The sequence below is a fragment of the Zeus faber genome, assembly GCF_960531495.2.
Source record: "Zeus faber genome assembly, chromosome: 22".
Taxonomy (NCBI): Eukaryota; Metazoa; Chordata; class Actinopteri; order Zeiformes; family Zeidae; genus Zeus; species Zeus faber.
The window spans coordinates 11082674-11105188 of NC_137209.1; the positions used below are offsets into that span (position 1 = coordinate 11082674).

At 48.6% G+C, this 22515-nt stretch overlaps 1 protein-coding gene across 1 annotated transcript; it reads right to left on the bottom strand.

The window, feature by feature from the left end:
• On the bottom strand, positions 1–21846 carry ppp1r14bb (protein phosphatase 1, regulatory (inhibitor) subunit 14Bb). The gene is made up of 4 exons (XM_080022983.1): positions 21201–21846; positions 3453–3536; positions 3215–3247; positions 1–3049 (listed from the first exon to the last, which is right to left on the bottom strand). Exons 1-4 carry the CDS (start codon positions 21399–21401, stop codon positions 2981–2983), a joined length of 387 nt encoding a protein of 128 aa, XP_079879109.1. The 5' UTR covers positions 21402–21846; the 3' UTR covers positions 1–2980.
• Between the last annotated feature and the right edge of the window lie 669 nt (positions 21847–22515).

The following is a 22515-nucleotide window of genomic DNA, read 5'->3' on the forward strand; positions in this document are numbered from 1 at the left end:
TAATTTTACATGTTTTTATTAAAGTTGCATAAAAGTGTAACAAAATTGGGCAAAAACAAGACCTGTTGTTGGTATTGCTACATGTGTTTGTTGGTTTGATGTGATCACTGTCCAAACATCCTCTAATTAGCATGATTTAGCTCTTGTATTTAACCTCAATGATAATAATCAGTATATCTCTATATATATTTTGCAATTGTCCCCAACAGTAAAAAAAAGACTTTTCAATAACAGTCTAAGAAGATATAATCCAAACTTGGATTCAGAAATGAAAATCCACTCAAATCCAGTTACTGATTGAACTTGCCTTGTACAAGTCACCCAATCACAATGTCCCCAATTATGCGGACCTGGATATGGGATTCATACAAGCACCAATATGTATCTAAATGGATTTATTTTTTCAACTACATGTAAATCCAAGGCCTAGGCATCAATAAGTGTCATCACAATAAAAACAGATCAGTATTCAAATGGTAAATGTAAAGAACACCGTCCCCCTAAACGAAACCACTGTATCAAGGCCTAAATATTAAACACGCACTTCTAGCAAAAAAAAAAAAGAAAAAAAATAATCCTACCAGAATCTTCTCGGTTTTTTTTTTGTTGTTTTTTTTTGTTAAATAAAAAGAGCAGAAGAATCTAGATTCTTCACTCGCCGCAGCCCCCGGCTCAGTAACGGCATTTTAAATTCAACACATGGGTTGTTTTATTTTTTGTTTTTTTTCATCAGTTTGCGTTACCTTTAAAAAAAAAAAAAGTCCTCCATTTATTTGGTTTGTGTAACATAAATAATACCTAAGGCAACATCTGTATAAAATAGAAAGGAAACCGAGGGGAGGGTAGAAGGAGGAACAGAATAGAGATGCTATGGGACGAGCGAAGCGGAGAATTCCAAAGAGGAAATGACAGCAGCCGGCCAGAAATGGGACCGTCTGGTTTGTGTGTTGGCATACAATATATGCGCCTTTGTTCCGGCGGCTAGAGTCCATGACGACGGTCTGCTGTTGCCACAGGTGTTAGCGATTGGCCGCGGGGATTAACGCAAAATCCCCCTCCGCTCATCCCATTGGGCCGACGCCTCCCGAACGCTCCCCGTTCCGATTGGCCGGGAACCGGGAACAGATGGCTTATTCTGTGAGATGATTGGCAGCCGCAGCAGGAACAGGAACAGGAACAACACCGGGGCCTCGTGCGACATCCAAGGGCCGCGTCCTCCCCCGGCTCGAGTGTGTGTGTGTGTACGTGTACAGGAGGGGGGGGGGCGAGCGTAAATGAGAGCGAGGGAAAGAGAGAGCGAGCGGCATGGAGGGAGGGAGACGGTGCCAGTACGCACATCTGTGTGTGTGTGTGTGTGTGTGTGTGTGTGTGTGTGTGTGTGTGTGTGTGTGTGTGTGTGTGTGTGTGTGTGTGTGTGGGGGGGGTCAGCTGTTATTTGCAAATGCGTTTCCGCTGCCTCCGGACCAGAGACAGCCTTGTGGGTGTGCGTGAGAAAGAGAGAGAGAGAGAGAGTGAGTGTGAGAGTGAGAGGGGGAAAAAGTGAGGCAAAAACATTAAGACGGCTTCCGTTTACCCACAGTGGCCTACCCTCCCCGTTTTTCTCCCCCATCGTCCCACGGTCGTCCCTCCCCCCGCCCGCTGCCATCTGCCCGGAGAGGCTCCTGGGGGCCAGTTTCGGGGTCTCTGCACAAACGGGGCCGCCGCCGACTCCGGCTCACAACTTTATGCGCGTGAATAGGCACTAGGAACGGACCACCGGCCAAACACACACCAGGTGTAGAAGTGATAAAGAACGGGATCTTCGAACACGGGGAGAGAAAGTCGGGAGACAAAGAGATAGAGAAGGCAGCTGTGCTTGGGGACTGTGTGCGTGCGTGCGTGCGTACACTTGTGTGTGTGTGTGTGTCAAAAAATGAGGAACCAGTCCTATTAAAACTAATTTGTCACACAGGAACAGCAGAAGACACGGTCAAACGTCAACAAAACCCGACAACAGGGTAGCTTAAGAGCACGCATTACAGAGCCATTTCAGGCCTCGCTCCAGTCTGCACCCCGCCCACACGCACACACACACACACACACACACACACACACACACACACACACACACACACACACACACACACACACACACACACACACACACACACACACACACAGAGTCTAGCCTAGAGGAAAAAAATGATCTGAAAGGAAGAGACATTTTCAAGAACTGTGTGTGACAAAATTCCACTTTCGGTAACACTCCACTTTTACGTAATTTACCGGCTCCCACTTCCCTCCCGCAAAGACACGGTGCAGACTTTTAAGGAGGCCCGTCTTTCGTCGCAACGAGCCTCTGTACCCGGCGGGTCCGCTCGATCGAGGGAGACAGAAGTGAGTATCCAAAGTGGCGTGGCTCCTCACAATAAGCTGGTTCGTCGCCCCCCAAAGTAGTCGCGTCTCTGACTCGGAACTGAGCAGTCGAACAACAAAATAAAACGAATACAGTCTCCGTTTAAAAAAAACAACAAAAAACACGTTCATGTAATGGAATCATTTACATATACAATAACAGCTTAAAAACCCATTGACAAAAAAAAAAAAAAAACACTCAAAAACAATCTCAATAGTTGAGATGTAAGCCCTGCTTAAATCTTATTGGCTGCTTCGGTTGAGTATCTCCTCCTTTTTTTTCCCCCCTCCCCCCACTCTTCCGTCATTCCTCCTCTGCTTTTCCGGCTCTCCTCTGCTCTCCTCTCCTCTCCAGGAAAAGAAAAAGAAAAACGGGATCGGCCTCTGTTTTCCCCGGACGAGCGGGAGGGCTGAACCCCCCCCCCCAGGAAAAGTTGGAAGAAAAGGATGGGTTGAGAGGGGTGGGGGTGGGTGGGGTGGGGAGAGGATGAGAAGCCGCCAGGAGCGAGGTGAGTTAGGAAGACAAAAGAAAAGGTAGAGATGGGGGTGGCGGGGTAAACGGAGGGAGGGATGGAGAGGGCTGCCGTCATTTCTTCTGAGGTGTGGAGAGCTTCTGCATTCCCCGGATCTTGTCCAGCAGCTCGGAGACAAAGACCTACGGCAAGACAGGGGGGACAAAACACACGTGTATCACTACTGATGATATACACAACTAACTACTGTATGTGTGGATGCCGAATTAAGGGGAAGGGTGGATGAGTCGGGGCAAACAATAATGAAGGAGGGGTGAAGGAAGAGGACGTAAAAGACGGACACGTACCTCGGTGGGTTTGAAGCAGTCAACCAGCAAGTCCTGCAAAGATAACACGGAACAGCGAGGCTTTAATGTGTGTATGTCGCAGGTCTGTGTGTGTGTGTGTGTGTGTGTGTGTGTGTCAATACATGCTGTGTGGACATACATGCGATTATAAACGTGTGTTAACGTGTGTGTGTCAATAAGTGCTTTTGCATGCCTGTGTGGCCATGTATGTGTTTAAAAACATGTGTGTGTTACCTACCTTGACCCTGGCTGCACGCTCAATGTCGCTGGGCATGTCCAGCAGCTCGTCCACATCTATCTCCAGCTCTGGAATGGCCTCCTCCTTCAAAGCAAACACACACACACACACACACACACACACACACACACACACACACACACACACACACACACACACACACACACACACACACACACACACACACACACACACACACACACACACACACACACACACGATTTGAGGAACAATATTCACATATGCCACTCATGCGCCACACAGACAAATATTTGGACGAGTTGCCAGTGTCCACATTAGCTCAGAGGCGTTCTGGGGGGCGGCCAGTAAACACCACGCGAAGGACAGAAGAGGAGACGGGTCACCGTCGACACATGCGTCCAAACATAAATCGCAAAGATTATACAATTGTTAATTGTTTGTTTAAAAGATTTTGTCTGTGTTGGCACATATTGTAAATATAGCATTTGACTATCAAGGAATCTCTGTTCTCTGTTCAATCTCTGTATGTCCTTCGATTGTCTCGACAACCAATCTGCTTCGCACTCGGTGGGTGTATCGCCAGAGGACACAAGGAGGCGCAGTGTCCAATTTGGTGCAATTCGGACGCGCGACATGTCTGATGTTAATAAACTTTGAATAAACACGTGGACAGCGGAACGGCTCCGCTCAGTGCAGCAGCCGGGCAGGTCTTCAGGGCTGCAAAAGAGTCACTCACGTCCACAGTGCAGCCCCCAATATGTAGTCAGTTTATCCAAAAGCACGACTCGGGTGTGTCCCCCCCCCCCCCCCCCCCGGTGAGAAAGTGTATTTTCCCGGAGTTTTCCACCGCGAGTCGCCGCGACTTGCACGTGCAGCAGTTCAAGTCAGAGAGTGAAGTTGTTTAGATGAGCAAACAGACATGTTTTGAACAGGCACCGCACTAGTAGAATATAATGCATAATTGCAGCACGTGGGGTGTCTGGCTCTTGGGGAGCTCCAATTCTGACCACTAGGGGGCCTCCGCTCTCGCTCCCCCATCGTCCAACATGAACCTGTCTGGGAAATGAGATGCCACGTGGAGGAGAACAAAGCAAAAGGCTGTTCCGGTGGCGTTTGAAAGTCTGTCTGATTCCCCGCTTCATTCCGGAAAGGGTACATGGGCTCTTATTTTTATTTATTTTTCTAAAATGTGTTCCAATAGGGGGCGCCACACTACTGTCATGGACGGGCACACAAAGAGCCTCGCCGCATCACTACAGATGAGGAAACACACTTCCATCTCAGACAGATGACACAGACACATAAGAGGTTAGAGGTGTGGGGCTCCAGAGATAAGATGAGTAATGGGGTTGTACAACCTGTGTGTGTGTGTACGCTGATACACATAACCCTCTTGAATCTTGATACACACAATAGAACTCCATGTGTAGCCTGCGCAACTAAAGGCTTATAAAATAGGGTCAAGTTATTTCAAGACATCACTGACACTTGGTAGTATTTCATACGCAGACGTGAGAGACAGAGATGAATGATTCTCTCCCTTGTCGCTTCCTGCGCGCCACGCCTCCACTCTTTCACAACCCCGGCTCCTTTTCCTTTACGATGAAGTAGTCTCGTTTGATAAAAAAAAAAAAAAGAGCTTTAATAGTCCGCCCCCACTCCTCCTCACTTTCAAACTCCGGTCCCAGAATACACCAGTTCACACCGCTGGACACACACACACACACAGACACACACACCTTTTGTGGCTAAATTGCCACCCTGTATTCAAGCCGCTCTCGAGTCGTTTTCTCCCTCTCCATTCTCCCTGGACTGCCCGGACCAGCTGTCTCTGCACCTGCCCGACTGCCCGCCCCCCCAACACACACACACACACACACACACACACACACACACACACACACACACACACACACACACACACACACACACACACACACACACACACACACACACACACACACACGGTTTGTGACAAGCATACTTGTGTATGTGTCATTCATTCCAAAAAACCCTGCTCCCAACACACACACACACGGATTAAAGATTTATAAAAAATGGGCATTAATCAGTCTGAGCTGAAGTGGTGATGTGTGTGTGCTGAGCGGAGGGGATATCAGGACTTAATTCAGAGCGACGGAGCCTGTGTGTGTGAGATAGAGACTGGAGATGAAAGACTACTTACTGTCAGCAGAGTGGGCCGCGCGCGCGCGCGCGCACACACACGCACGCACGCACGCACGCACGCACGCACGCACGCACGCACGCACGCACGCACGCACGCACGCACGCACGCACGCACGCACGCACGCACGCACGCACGCACGCACGCACGCACGCACGCACGCTGAGGTAGACAATTTCTATACTGTATTTAGAAAACAGTGTTTCACACCACACACTTCTAGATCAGCATAAAGATGCACATAGTACACACACACGATCAGGCTTATACATAGGCATATTTAAGCATTACAGACTTAATAATGTCAACGCACACACACACACACACTGGTGTTAAGCTCTTCTGTGCCAGACACAAAGGTGAACACTCTGACAGACATGAGCAGGCTGATACCTCAGGCGGTTTAAAACGGGGACACACACACACACACACACACACACACACACACACACACACACACACACACACACACACACACACACACACACACACACACACACACACACACACACACACACACACACACACACACACACACACACACACGGGGCTGAATGGTCTGAGACAAAGAATTCGGCACAACATGTGGGCACCATGTGCTGCTGGCAGTTGGAGGGAGAGGGGGAGACAGTTTTGAGATTTTTCAAAAAATACTTTTATTTCACACGCAATATCTACCCATTCCAGCGGCACATGCAAAAAGAAAACTGGAAGACAATTCGATGAAATAACAGAGCGAGAACGTAGAAGGAGGAGGAAGCGAAGCCAAGTGAGGACGAGAGAGGGAAGACCGGCTTCGGGGCGACACAAAAGAAAAACAAGGGAATCACTGCCGAGAATCTCGGAATGATTTGAGGGACCCTTCTTTCCTGTTGTCAGTAATTACGGGAAATCAATCACCCGCAGCGGACAGCTCAGAGCGGTTGCTAATAATTATCCGAGGGCGGATGTCTACATTTTTAAATCAGCATTTCCTGGTTTGAAGCCCAGTGCAAGCGAACGATACAGCAGCATCCAAACAGCCTGTTGGATGCAACACTGGGGATCTCACACCTACATAGAAGCCTTCTAATCTAATTGCAGTTCATCACACTGCATTCAATTAATTTATCCAGTGCGTAGAACAGCACTTTGAATGCATCTGACAATTTGTTGTGTGTATATTTTACTTTTTATTATTACTTATATTCTCCATTTTTTCCCCCGATCGTCTGTAGTGAATCGCACCCAAACCTCACCGGAACAAATTCCTATTCTATTTGGCTCTCTCTCCCTTTCACATCTCACATCCTGAAAGATTGTAGCTCAGATCGTCAACTCAAACACACATAGATCGCTTGGAATTATGGCGTCTAACTACGCGCCAGACGGCCCACACGGCAGGCCAAAACAGATGAGGTGAGCGGCGTTACCTGGGGCGGGAAAAATACAGATTAGATGCAAATCTACGGGGGTTTGTACGGGAACAAGGGGTGCCGCGTATGAAGTGGCGGGCGCGAACAAGCGACGAGTGTTCGGAAGGTTGCAAATCCCGACGCGGAAGCGATACAGAAATGGAAAAATACAAAAGGAGGCTGTGGAGACAAGATGAGATCAGGAGAGGGGGAGAGCGAGAGAGAGAGAGAGACAGAGAGAGAGCGAGCGCACTCACCAGACAGTCTAGAGGGAGGCTGCACACCGAATACAGCGGAATGAGATGACGGCGTGTGTGTGTGTGTGTGTGTGTGTGTGTGTGTGTGTGTGTGTATAGAGGTCAGCCTCAATCACAGTTACATTTCTCTTACAATCACAGGGGTATGGCATCCACAGGCTTGAACAGATCAAATAGCAGATACTCTTCTCCGTCACCCCGTCACTCCTCCACCCACAGGAGGTCAGTGTCCTCAGACGACTACGAAAAGCCCTTTCCCTGTAACTACACCACACTGCAGCAAACTGAGGAAGTTTTAAAGTGATGGGGCGATTGACTGGAGGCCTCCCCTCGACACTCGCTCAAATCGGTTTAACGAAGCTCCACCGAGCAGGGGAGATGTCGAGCACATCTGGGATCTCTCCTCGCCTTCATCAGCACCGCTGGCGGAGGGAAAAGTGGCGATGATGCACATATTTAAGGGGACGGCCTCAAAACCCGAGAGGTGATCGCATGATTTTTCCCACAAGAAAAAAAAAATAAAGAAGGAAAAAGGAAACCACTCCAAGCCACATTCAGCAATGTCAGGTGATTGCTATCTAATTTCCCAATTAATTCTTGTGTGTGTGTGTGTGTGTGTGTGTGTGTGTGTGTGTGTGCGTGCCATAACAAGCGGCCATGGGACTCCTTGTATCCTGTAGTGACAAGGCCAGCGTGTCGGAGGGCCCACAGAGAAACTTGTTTAGAATAAGCGGTTCTCTTTGGCCTTGTAGAATGGAAACCCTCTGAAAGCCAGTCGCTATTTTGCGTTGCGGTGGGGAAGCGGGTTGAGAAGTTAGTAGGTCATAGATCCCCCATCCCCCCAGGGGGGAGTTGTATTGCCCGTCTCCTGGCGATAACCAACTGCAGGTTCACACCAGTGATCGTATGCGTCCAATAACGCACTCGCGTGATCTGTCCCAGTGGCCCCATTCCCCTATAGGAAGGAACCGCCATCGACCTGCTTCATATCAAAAACGCACTCAGGAATCAGGAGTACAATTCGACACAATTATGGCTTTAAGAGTCGTGGAAAAAAGGAACAGTCTGTAAGATTAGTACAGTATGTGGCGGGGAGGTACAGGGACGTCTGAAAACCAGATCCCGTTTCAGAACAAGCCGGTAGCACCTGAAATTGGGTTTTCCGCCGGCCTAATGGGAATGTAACGATATTGCCAATGTTAGGATTGATACCCAAGACGGCGTCCGACTTCACCGTCAGACGTGCTTCTGTGACCGCAGAGAGGGACATGCTATTAAAAAGAAGTGGACAAAAGAGAGGTGAAAAGGACTGAAATAGCCGTGGCGAGGCTGACCCAGTCCAACATGGACCGCTGACCCCCGATGGTCAGGCTGTTGAAATTGCCCCCTCTGTCAAAAGCAGACCCCCCCCCCTGTGGTTCCACCGCTGATGGCTTAAAAAAAAAATTTGGAACCATGAGAGGACCCGGGGGGAGACATTTGGTTCATTTTTGGGCTGGACAGGTTGCATTATTGCTCTTTTGCCCTCCGTAAAAAGCAGAAGCGCGCACGGATTCGCCGCTTTAAGAGCTTCGGATCAGGACCAGCTTAGTGTCTAATATGCTTTTCGGGGGATCATCACTGAGTGGAATTTTTCAGCATCAATCGGTCTCACCATGAACTACAAACTCATAGCTAGGACAGAAGTCAGAAAACAGACGAAAATATAATCAAGGATAATATACATCAAGTATTGCTATATAAAGGTTGTCTTACATTTATATTATAGTTACTTAATTACGCTGTGTGTATGTTAGTGTGTGTCAGGGTGGGGGCAGTTGGAGCAGACAGAAAACAGGAAGGAGGAACGGGAAGCGGTAGGAAAAGTAGGCCTCGTGGCGCTAGACAAAGCCCCCGCACGCTCCGATTTCCGTGTCCGAGGGTCTGCATGCGTGCTGTATTGTTCGGACTCGGGCTGCAACGTGTTCTGTGTTTGGTTTTCTATTTTCATCGTCATAACAGGCAAGGCACACGCACGCACGCACGCACGCACGCACGCACGCACGCACGCACGCACGCACGCACGCACGCACGCACGCACGCACGCACGCACGCACGCACGCACGCACGCACGCACTCACGCACGCACGCACGCACGCACGCGTACTTTTGGGTTCATCTCAAAAGTGGAAGCATGGATCTTCCATTTCATTTTATGTGGAACTCATGTCATGTTTAAAGTCCCGAGGTCTCCGTTGATGCCAGGAGGAGGCAAGCGAGCATAACTGAGATATTTCCAGCGTTAATGCTGAGTTTCGGCTCTCACACCTGAGAGAACATAGCGCGCGCCCGGACACACCTGCAATTATAGAGCTGTTCTGTCACATTACTGGAGTGTCTTGTGTTGTTAACAGCCTTTAAACTGCTCTAAATTGGACAGTCAGACTTGACGCAAGGTTCGAAACAATATTTGAGTCAACCGTAAAATGAAGCATCAGTACACACTGAGATTATAATAGCATGGTCGATGGAAAAACACTGAGCTTCCAAAATCTCTCTCGCTTCGACCGCCCCGTTGTCCCTGGTTCTTTGTGTGTGTTTTGGCCTGCTGGACACCTGGATGCTGATAAAACTTTGCAGAGAGAGAGAGAGAGAGAGACGGGATCCACAAGGGTGTGTGGGGGTGGGGGATGCATCGTCTCAGTCATCGCCTGCAGCTTTGACACACACACACACACACACACACACACACACACACACACACACACACACACACACACACACACACACACACACACACACACACACACACACACACACACACACACACACACACACACACACGGAATATGCAGGTCTCAAAGCAACAAACCGGCTACTGGTGTCCTCTTCCCTCAGGCTCTCCACTCCTCACTCTCGTCTTTAAACTGCAAAGATGGCTACTATTCAGATGACAGCAAAATATATCTATATAAATATTCCTTTTCATTATTTATTTTAAACTTTGGTCCACTGAACAAAGGCAGTTCAAGGGACCAAGGCCGGCGGCGGCTGGCACTGAGCTGGTTAACATTCCAGAACAAACAACAGTCTACTTCCTGTCTGGTCATGTGACCTTGTGAGATAGTGGGGGTGGGTAGGAGCATGATATTCTATAGGAAATGCCTGTCTTTTTTCTGTGTGTGTGTGTGTGTGTCTGTGTGTGTGTGTGTGTGTGTGTGTGTGTGTGTGTGTGTGTGTGTGATTAGTATAAGTGATGACTGGCCCATCTAATGAAAACCCAACCATGAATGACTAAATGCAATAATCAATATGAAGCAATGCATTTAATCCACTCTGGGGTGTGTGTGCGCGGGTGTGCGTGCGCGTTCGGTCTGCATCTCCATTGCACATCTAATCAGACAGATATTCTTCCTCTCTGGAGGAATATAATGGTGCTGTTTTGAATCTCATGAAAAACAGAGAAAGGAGGGCAGGGGAGACGTGCAGTGGAGCAGCAGTAGCTCCCGATAAAATATGACGGACCGGACTTTTACAGCAACCTAGAGAAGACATATAACCCCTCTTCCTTTTGCTTCCCACACATACACACAGCGGGTTGTGGGGAGGGGCAGGGGCATGAGTTAACACCAGTGGAAATTCATCTTCTCAAGCACACACGAGCACCACCCCCATACCTCCTTGTTGTTTGCACTGCGTCTCGATAGGGGGGGATTAAAAATGCTGTTATATTCTTCTGGGATGTTTTTTTTTTTAGAACGGAATCACACTCAGCTACAAGCGGAACGAGCAATCCAGCCCCCTCGAATAAGACGTTGGCCGTCCGATAAGCTGAGAGGACGTTCACTTCAGAAGTTGCCCAACTTGTAGGCAGTAAAGCGGGATCAAGGCCTTCCACGTACAGAACCAACCCGACATTCTCTGCCGGTGCCGCCCACGCAACGGCTTTTCTCCGAGCGTTCCCACGGTCTGGACACAAGACGCACTGGGGCGGGCGGGCCGGTTATACCCACACCTGTGGCACTGGTGGGGGACACACAGTGCTCCATTGTGGTCCTTGGGCTGCCGCGGCCTGTGTCCATTCTTTGCGGAGCTCCGCTTTGTCAGCAGGCCCAGGTCCAAATAAAAACCCACACGCATTCAACCCTACGACGCCATCTCCACGTCTCCCTGCTGCTGAGCCGTCCTATTTCCAGCAGCGGCCTCGGATGGGGTCGACGCTGTAATTAAGACGCGATGCGGCAAACACGCCGACCGGCGAAGCCACGCTCCGAAAGATGCACTGTAAAAGAGCCCGGACCGGGGCGTTGGCTCCTTGTTTCCGAGCGTTCCTTCTCCGTCGGACCTTCTATTTTAAGACTGTGACCGCGACATTACACAACGCAGAATCACAGGAGTCTCCCGGATAATGAAACTCGGTGGAGGCGGTTGCAGCAGCTCGGCGGCCGCCGCCTCGGGCCACTCAGGCCGGGTACGTGGAGATTTATGACGGCACTGCCCTGAGGTGCTCTCCTTAAGTCCCCTTGATATCAGCAATAAAGGATTTAACATCAGATCCTGTGTATTACTGGGTATTACTGGATGTACTACAGGACTGTGTAATTGCCCCTCAGTAATTACACGAAAAAAAAAAAAGTAAAACCGTGCAACAGATACGGTAACTAGATGGATAAGTGCCCCACACCCAGTAAATGTCATTTCTTACATCTAGACTCAGTTTGGGTGGGGGTTGGCTGGCTGAGTGCTTTAAATGGTTCCTGTGAGTCGGCTGGGGGTCTCTGGACAAGTCCCCCACCCCACCCTTTAGTCTCCCACCCCAGCGTCCTGGCTCGTCCCCAGGGGGGAGCCTCACACTAGCAACGGGGCTGCGCTGCTACGGCTGGGGCTCCGTTGTCATATACTAACTGGTACACCAGGGCACACGCCGTGTCCTTATCTTATGTGTCTTTATCATCGTTCAGCCTCTTATTGGAATATACTGACACCGCTCTTTATAAAAACACACTGACTGCTGCCTGCTCATGTTACACTCATAGTGGTCAAATGATAAAACCTGATATTTTCCACCTGATATTGTCTGATAATAGCCTCATAATATATATATATATATATATATATATATATAGTTCAGCATAATGGAAGTATCAGACTACCAATACACATATTGTGATATGATAATTAGAGAATGGGCCGTGAAATGAATGCACCTCATATCCCAATTTCATTTTTCGCCACAATGATCGTTACACTGATTCCGGAGTCAATTGACAATATATTTGTTTAAACATGAGTCATACATGGTGGAATAGTTGTGTTTTTTTTAATTGCTTTTCTACGTTGATATTATGCTTTTAAAATAAAACTTGACTTGAAAAATTGACTTGTCTGACTTCCCCCAAAGCCACAATAAGGTCAGTAAAATTTTACATTCAATCACAATACTTGACTCAAAGATTCCCTTGGATCATCAATATCTCCAATATCACTCAGCTCAACATGATGCACAAATGTAAACACACATAATTCTTAATAATTAATAATAACTTAAAATCAAAGGACGGAAGCGGGAATAGAGTGCTTGTAGACGCGCGCACACACACACACACACACACACACACACACACACACACACACACACACACACACACACACACACACACACACACACACACACACACACACACACACACACACACACACACACACACACACACACACACCGAGCCAAAAGGAGTCATTAGCACAACAATTGAAGTGAATAGGGAGATTATGTGCAGATTATAATGAGAATGGATATAAACAGGGATTACAGCAGATTAGAATTATGTCACACTTGGCGCCTCAAACTGCTCATTCACGGAAGGAGACTTGTCTGTTTGCATTGGCATTTGGCTCCTCGGAGCGGACGTTGTGGCTTTTTTGGTGCAATCTCATAACTTCTCCATCGAACACTGAGCCAATCTGCATTTTAAACGGCCAGATTTTTTACTACTACAACAAAAACAATGGTAACGGCTCCAAAATGGATGAGCCTACAGTGTTGATTCAGTGTGTTAAAGTTTCAGTGTGTGATCAGTATCTATACATGAGAATCAGGACTGGATTGATCCTCAAAACAGCATTATCGATATTTAATTTCAAAATGACGATCGAAACTCAGGATATACTGCTATTTGTTTTATTTCAGTATCGCTACTACTATTTTGTAATACAGTGACATTGCAATGCAGCATCGGTGTATATTCATGGTTTCTACGACACTCAATGGGAACGTTGCGCTGCATTAACTCTATTGCTATGTTTTTGATATTGGGGAAAAAAAAAAATGTGATCCCCGCTAGATTCTTGCCTAAACTAAGCTCCGACGCGACCCGATGGGGGTTTTAAAGAACCCGAGAGGTAGAGAGAGAGAGAGAGAGAGAGAGAGAGAGAGAGAGAGAGCCGTCCCTTCCCCAGATGAGTCAGCAACCTGTAATCAAGACCAAACCAATTGGCTTAAAATATGGTCATGCGTTCCTTCCTTCCCAGAGCCTAATTGCTGTGTCCATGGTAACCCCGCTCGAAGCACTTCAAGGTTCCAAAAGGCACTTTACAGTCGATGATAGCCACCGTAAGTCACGTTGGCATTTTAATTCCACAAGAGCCTTCACAGAAGTCCTCCCCACGCCACCCCAGAAGTCCAGCCCTTGGAGCTGCTGGCCTCATGAATCACTGAATACCAAGACTGTGGACATCAAGAGCCCACCTAGCTCTCCCCGGCTTTCGACGACATTAATAAAAAGCAAAAAATAAAAAATAATAATAATAACTAGGAAAAACCACACATGTTAACCAGAATCGAGAGAGAGCGAGAGCGATAGGACAGGACGATTGTACCCCGACATCAATAAATGGATAAATAAATGAAAAGCGAGCAAACACAACTTCATCCGGTATGCCTTATGGTCCATTTTTGATGGCGGGATAGCACACGGGTCCTGTGGTGCGAGTTTGGGGCATGTCTCTGACCGCTGGCAGCCACCTCTGCTGCGCAGGCCCGCTACGTCGCCGTTGCCAGGCAACCGGCGATTGTGCGCCGGCCACAGATAGCCGGGCGTCCGACCAACGGTGATATAACAAAAGGACGGCAGCGGACTGTGATGAGCTTACTGTGTGCCTCACATCGAGCTCCAAATTATCTTGACGACAAAAAAAAAAAAAAGTGGAGATTCTTGGAACGTGTACTTCTGTAACTAACACACACACACACACACACACACACACACACACACACACACACACACACACACACACACACACACACACACACACACACACACACACACACACACACACACACACACACACACAGATTAAGAGGCCAACTGGACAAAGCCGTAAACAGCCGGATGCTTCGTGATGGGTTCAGAACGCCGTAGTTGACCCCCGGCTACCTGTGTGAGGATGCCAGGAGTTGGCTTTACTTAAAAATAGCCCACCGTAATGATTGTGATGTCACACCTGGAAAGCGTGCCAAATCTCGCCGGCTTCGGCTCCAGGGCGTCAAGTTCGGGGCGGCTGAGGTTAAGTACAGCGTTGCAGTAGCATGGCGTTCACAATTGTATTTTATTTATTTTTTTAACTTTTTTTGATGGTGGGGGAGTGGTTTGGCTTGCAGGTGCCGTCCTTTGCACAAATCCAACCGGTGAAAGCCCCGGAAAGCCACGCTTTTTTAAGACATGGTGCCGCTAAACGGCCAAGAGCCTCGTCACATTCACATTAATGCTGCTCTCCCACAGCCAACCGCTCATGTCATACACATAATCACACTACTCATATACTTTACTACTATATTACTCCATAATACTCAACAGGGCTTTTATACAACAGTTCCATATGGGCGTGTGCATGTCCAAAAGGTTTGAATGCCCGGGATGTCAAACAAAATAACAGTTTCAAAAGAGGACATTAGGGCCTCATTTTCGGAGAGAGATCCAAGAGTTTTAAAGTTTTCGTTTTTTTAATTGCTTGCTCGCCGTTTGGAAAACTCTCAAGGTTCCCGAGCGCCTGATAATCGGCGATATCAACCGGTCCTGCGCAGAAGCCTTGTCTGGCGGCGGCGCGGCTGAGAAATCCTGGCCCTCGGGGGGGGGGGTGGCTGGGTTTGCTGGTTAATGTTGAAATGCGAGGAGGCGGCTTCACGCTCTTGGATGCGAGGGGGTTCACAGCACGGGCAATCAGACTGACACATGACAGAGAGCGTGACACGCTGGCGGGCTTCACCCAAAAATGCCCAGCGGGACACACACACACACACACACACACACTCACGCTCACACACACACACACACACACGCTCACACACACACACACACACACACACACACACGCTCACACGCTCACACACACACACACACACACACACACACACACACACACACACACACACACACACACACACACACACACAGACTAAACCTAAATCCTTGTCACTTCAACGCCAACCGTAAACTTCTATGTTATCCCAACTCTCACATGAAATGAGCAATCAGAACTCACACTGGCCGTAGATGTACTGTATATGGTTACAGAAACACATGTACTTCCAGGGGGACGGGTGTGATGAACACACACTGGCCGTAGATGTACTGTATATTGTTACAGAAACACATGTACTTCCAGGGGGACGGGTGTGATGACATGACAGGTGTGGGCTGTGTGTGTGTGTTGTGATTCAACAGGTGTGTGCGCGGGGTGGTGAAGTGGGCTTTTTGGAACAGCACATAAATATACCCGACACACACGCACGCACACGCGCACACGCACGCACGCACGCACGCACACACAAAAACACACACACACTGACTCATCCCCCCCCGACTCATTCCCCCCCTGGCACTCCCTCTCCCTCCCATGTTTCATGTCATCCTTCTTCCTTTACGGTTCTCTCTTTAGTCACTTCCTGTCCACTTGCACAATCATTTATACACTTCTTAACTGCAGATTATAAACTGACTTTGTCTCCCTCCCATTATCGCTCCAAAGACACACAAACTTGCGTGCACACAGTCAGTCAGTGGGTCAGTCATACAGTACATGCTGACTCACCCCCCATCAAGCAGGAAGTTCCCCCCTAACCACATGTAACCTATTACATGGTGTCTGAGTGCCTTATAAGTAAGTGTGTGCCTGTGTTTGGGGGGTTGTAAAGACACTGAAGTCTTTCATTCCTACTGTGTAACAAGCAGTCTTTGTAGGAGGGCCTCTTTGGTTCCCGGCGCGCACGCACACACACACACACACACACAGGGTAATATTGACCGGTATGTGGGTATTGGGGGCAAGGTCTAAAGAAATGTTACAACCGGCTAAATCAACCTGTGACTAATAAAAAACGTTTCGTTATTACGGTTCCTTTACAAATGACACACACACACACACACACACACACACACACACACACACACACACACACACACACACACACACACACACACACACACACACACACACACACACACACACACACACACACACACACACACACACACACACCAGCTACCTTTAATCTGAACTTCCTTCCATTGTTTTTCCGTCCTTAATTCTGCATCTTGCTCTACGATGAGAAGACTTTGGCTTATTCCAACCCCCCCAAGCAGTCTCGCATGATTACTGTGTGGAGTCGGAGAGGGCCAAACACCACCTATTAAAAGGTGTTGCCACATTTTCTTATTTCGTCGTTGACCCGGTAAGACTTATTGCAGGCGCGAAAAAGAAATAGGGACTGGCTTTTCAGCAGCACCACAGCAACACCCTGGTGTTCAAACCTGGATGGATGGATCCAGAATGGCCAGCATGAGGTAAAGGAATGAAGAGCAAGGTCGCCGCGGGTCTCCATTGTCCACCGCGTTGAAACAATCAAATACCATCGGCGTAAAGTCCCAAATTGTATCAACCGCGTCGACATCGACTTGTCACGGGACGTCGTTTCCTGACAAAACAAACCACAAAAGGCAGAATAAAGACCATGAAAGGCGCAGCCTGGCTTCGACCTGATGAGTTTAAACCAACAACGCCCCCTCTTCAATTAAGCTTCACGCCCGACAGAAAACGAGACACACTCTTATTTTCTTTCGCTGTCCAACACGAAAGCCTCCCTCCGCCGTTTGAGAGACGCCAGCGCTCGGCTTTCACCGGCTTCTCTGCGTTTAAGCCCGACAGGAGAAGCAGCCGCCGAGGCCGCGGCGTCGCACCGCTGTCAGCTTGGTGATTTTTGTTTTATTTTTTTGTTTTAGCATCGCCTGGGGATAATAATTAACAACCCCGCGTTGAACCCTTCCTGAGCATGTGGCCAACCCGAAGGAAATAACCCACACACCATCACCAGCTCTGCCACCCTCGCCTCCGCCTTTCTCCTCTTCATCTCTCCAGCTGGCTTTTCTCTCTCTCTCTCTCTCTCTCTCTCTCTCTCTCTCTCTCTCTCTCTCTCTCTCTCTCTCTCTCTCTCTCTCTCTCTCTCTCTCTCTCTCTCTCTCTCTCTCTCTCTCTCTCTCTCTCTCTCTCTCTCTCTCTCTCTCTCTCTCTCTCTCTCTCTCTCTCTCTCTCTCTCTCTCATATCATGCCTATGTCCTCACTCACGGCCCTCTACTTTTTCCTCCCTCGAATGCTCCCTCCTCTGTGTGTGTGTGTGTGTGTGTGGCCACGTAGAGCTAGTTTTGGGGATAGGACCTCCTCCCACTCCTTCCACTCCACTGCCAACTACCAAGCTACTGTATTCGCCAAGCTCCAGGATAGAATAATGCCCGAGCAGCGAACGCCGCGTCCACCCAAGGACGGGAGGCTATCTTACCCACAAAATAAAACGTTAAACAAGCCCGTTGCCATGGAAATAATACTTAGAAGGGTGAGGAATGTTTTATTTATTTTTTTTCCACAAGAAGAGCTGGAAGGATGTAAGACACAAAACATCTTTTTTTTGTTTTGCTTTGTTCTTGGTTTTTTTTTTTTTGTTTTTTTTTTTTTATCTATAAAAACATACAAACTCTTAACAAAACATTCGCTGATGCGTTTCCGTCACTCAGTGTAAAGCCTCCACCGGCCTCCTTTACAGCACATTTGCATTTTGCAAACCTAGCCGGCACGGTGATACGAGGAGCCGTTTGAGAGGCTGAGGCTGAGCAAAATAAGAAGAAAAAAGAGAATTGAAGAGCAGATACTACAAATGACACAACAGCTTCAATTATGCGAATGTTCAACGACCACGAGTGCCCTACCCCGAGAGATTCTGGTGGTTTTTTTTGTTATTTTTGAATGGAGATGAAATTTCCACCAAAAAAAACAAAAACAACGCTTTTTGTAAATGACGCAGCCTCATAAATCAGTCTTTGTTAAAAATCCAGGCAACCTTTTGGCTGTTCCCTGGTTTACAAATACATTAAAATTTAACAAGCTTTGTTGCCATGGAATCCGGTTGGGGCTGCATTTACCGCCACAAAGCACGGCGACTGACTGACTGATTGACTGACTGACCGACCGGCAAATCATTGTGTTGTATTGTAAGATTTTATGTGAATGAATGGAACAATAGCTCAGAACCCAAAACTCCCATCACACTGACAGCAACACACACAACACAATCAACGGGCTGAAGGGCGGTGGGTGCGTAGGTGGAAAATGGAGAGAGAAAATATGGATTATGACTTGAGGCAGAACAAAAAGACAGACACAGAGAGACAGACGGAGGAGAGAGAAGAGGGAGCGATACAGGGAGGGGGAAAGGCAGACAAGGAAGAGAGGATAAAAAAATGAAAAAAAAAAAAAATCTCATAAAGCAGGCGTTATTTTGGGGTGGAAGAACAGGGATTCCTTGTGTGTGCTGCCCTCCTTCGTGACCAGCGAACCCGGGGCTCCCCTGTTAACCACACACACACACACACACACACACACACACACACACACACACACACACACACACACACACACACACACACACACACACACACACACACACACACCTTATATGTCTCCACGGTAACCAAACCGCTGTAAATGAATCTCTTTGTCATCCAAACGGCAAAGGCAGCATTGTGATTTGAGTGATCTAAAGTGTGTGTGCGTGTGCGTGTGTGTGTCACTACAACAATTTCAATGGTAGATAACAGGTATCCCCAACAAGCAAAGCACCGCTTCTACACAAGCTTGTCAGTCTTGGGATAAGAAATGAGATGAAAAATTAAAAATCACTGTCGGGTCTTTGGCCTGCATTCGAGAGGTGTTCCACTGATCCGCCGCACGCACACACGTGCGTCACCCATTTTTGCCGATCTCAGGACGATATAAAAAATGCATTTGACACAATAATGCATTCATGCATGGATGGGCGGACAAATGAAACCTGAGGTGGGGCTGCAAGCCACAACAGATAAGTGATGAAATAACAAAGGGAGTGCAAGGATGGATACATCAGTGCTCAAAAGACCTTGAACTTTGCCCTTTTCCCTGAATTATTGAAATTATTAAATTATTGACTGAAAAAGGGTCCTCGGTTAGTTTTGCCCATGTGGAGGAATCCCAGGTGCATTTTGAACCACGTTATTGTGTTCTCCACACAATAACCCCTTCAAAATACGGCTTCACGAACCTAATTGACGTTCTGACCCTCTAAGGATGTTGGCATGGCGTGGACCCGCCACACAAATGTTTTATTTGGCAGACGATCAAAATCCCATCCACTTACAGAATCCTCCCCGGCCTATTTTAAATTACCTCGGCTGCCATTTCAACGGCGGCGCGTGCATTAACCTTATTGCTCTCCGCATTTACATCTGGCATTTCAATCCCGACGAGGGACGTTGGCACGGAAGCACCCGGCTCATATAGATTGGCGTGATCTGTGGTTTTAACCACGTTGAGTGGGCACTTCCAAAAAAATCCCCTTAAAGGAGTCCTACGGGGGTTAGAAAAGGCAAACTGTGAATGGACTGGACTCATTGTGTCAGCTGTGAATGTGGACAGCCTGCAAAGTGTCTTTTGTTGACAGCAGACAATTCTGCAAGACAATTACTCCACAGGTAGCCTTGAGATACAGTGTGTGTGTGTGTGTGTGTGTGTGTGTGTGTGTGTGTGTGTGTGTGTGTGTGTGTGTGTGTGTGTGTGTGTGTGTGCCCGTCTGTCTTGCTCTCTCCTTCCTCTGACTAGCACGCCCACTCTCCTACTAGGAATCCTCTCCTCATGATTGTTAAGTCTCTGTATTCCTTGCACTAGGAATAGCATATGGGTCAATGCCAGCTCAGTCCAGCCGCGCCGTTGGCTTACCGACACCCGGTCCGGTATCAGATCTGTGTGTCACCGTGGACGACGGAGGGAGTGCAAACGGAACCATGGAACTGCCGCGGACGGCGGCGGCGGCGCGTGATGAAGACTGTTTCTTTTTTTGTCCCATGCGGTCACCCCATAAGTAAGGTGCGGTGAAACCTTAAAGGGCAAACTCTGAAGACTGTGCGAAACAAAGTAGGGAGGAAAAAATGACATGCATATATATATAGAGGCACAGGACATAAGCAAAAAACGATAGCTGTGCTTAAAAAATATGCATGTATATGTACAGTATGAACATTAGGGATCCCCACATTAGACTGAATGGTACTGATCACAATAATATGGCCCAGATCGGCACATAGCCAAATGAACGAATTTGAGGTTTACACGTGTGGGTTGTTGTTTTTTGGAAAATCCGGATGAGAACCTATTCACCCTGTTGTATTGGTGGTCCACTCCTGTCATTTCCACAATGCAATCTATGCCCCATAGGCTTCAACGGCGCTAGGCCAAAACTAACACCAATTGGTCGGATCGTCCGTCTCTCCGTCCGGCGTGTTTTCCTCCGGTCCGACGGATACACAAACGATCGATCGCAGTCGGAGAGCCTATTACTTAGCGAGGCGCCCGATCGATCCCATCGATCCCTCCCTACCTCACAGTCGTAGAGGTCCGTGAGCTGATCGATGATCCACTCCTCCAGGTTCAGCCTCTTCCTCAGCTCCTTGCGGTCGTACTTCACCGTGACGCGTCCCTGCTTCCGAACCGGCGGCTCCGGCTCCTCCGCGGTGCCGGTCGGCGTCTGGAAATACACCCGGGGCTGAGGGCTCGTCTCCGGGCTCGTCACAGCGGCCATGGTCGATGGATGGGCGGGCGGGCGGGCGGGGAGGAAAATAAAAGAAATCTGAAGAATCCCCGGTGCCGCGGTCTGGGTTCGACTTCAGGTGGAAACGCGTCGCGGCCTCGTCGTGGATCGTCTTGGGAGAAAACAACGAGTGACTCCAAAAAAAAACCAAAAAAAAAAAAAAAACCCCAAACAAACCCGAGTCGACCTGATGCTTTTGTTCAGAACACTGGCGTCGGCTCCGCTGTGCGGGGGGCGGCGGGGGGATATACAATCAAATAAAACAAAGGAGGGCCGAGACCGTGTTTAAACGGCGTCTCGGAACGGCCGCTGTTTTTTTGTTTTTTTTTTTGTTAAAATAAAAATAAATAAAAAAAAGAGGAAAATAAAGTTAAAAACTCTGCGGTGGAGTACAAAGAGGAGCCCCGCGTGCCGCCGCCTCTCTCTCTCTCTCTCTCCTTCCTCTCGAGTGACGCGCGGCCCGGAACGATTCGCTCGTTTCGAACCCGTCCCCGCTCGAACGATTCGCGAGCCGGGGAGTCGCTCCGACCCGGGGCGAGTCTTCGCCTCCCGAATTGGGGGGGGGGGGGGGGGGAGGCGCCGACGCATTCGGCACGATTCAAATCGAACGTGGCGGATTTACACTCTGCACGTCACCGAAAACAAACAAACAAACAAAAAAATAATCTGGGCTGACGTAGGCGTCAATAGTTGTGCCGTACTTTGCACCCCCCCCCCCCCCCCCCCCCCCCCCCCCGGCACAAAATAAACGTTTTTGTTTTTGTTGTTTTTTGTTTTGTTTTTCTGGAATTTGGCAGCTTTGCATTCCTCCGCCGGAATGAATACTTTCGACGGGAGTGAATGATTCTTGTCAGACTTCCATTCCCCAGCCAGAGGCAGCCGCCTCCGCCGCTCCAACCGGATCAAGCGGACGAATCGGAAAGAGCCCCGAGAAGCCACAAGAACCCATTCGGAGAAAAGGAGTCGAAGCTTTCGCCACTACCCCCCCCCCCCCCCTCTCGAGACCGGAGCCCACGCAACGCGGACGCGAAACCGACGTCGGGGTCCGTCGCTCTCTCCGGGACCCTTTCTCCCCCTCGCCCCCCCCCCCTTTTTATTTTTAAGT

Bases quoted from the DNA above. Each gene is read 5' to 3' on its own strand.
- ppp1r14bb (XM_080022983.1), bottom strand. From the start codon at position 21,401: ATGGCCGCTGTGACGAGCCCGGAGACGAGCCCTCAGCCCCGGGTGTAT. The intron at 3,537-21,200 runs GTAGGGAGGGAT...TTTGCTTTGAAG, and splicing joins CGGACCTCTACGACTGTGAG to GAGGAGGCCATTCCAGAGCT. The intron at 3,050-3,214 runs GTACGTGTCCGT...GTCTTGCCGTAG, and splicing joins ACTGCTTCAAACCCACCGAG to GTCTTTGTCTCCGAGCTGCT.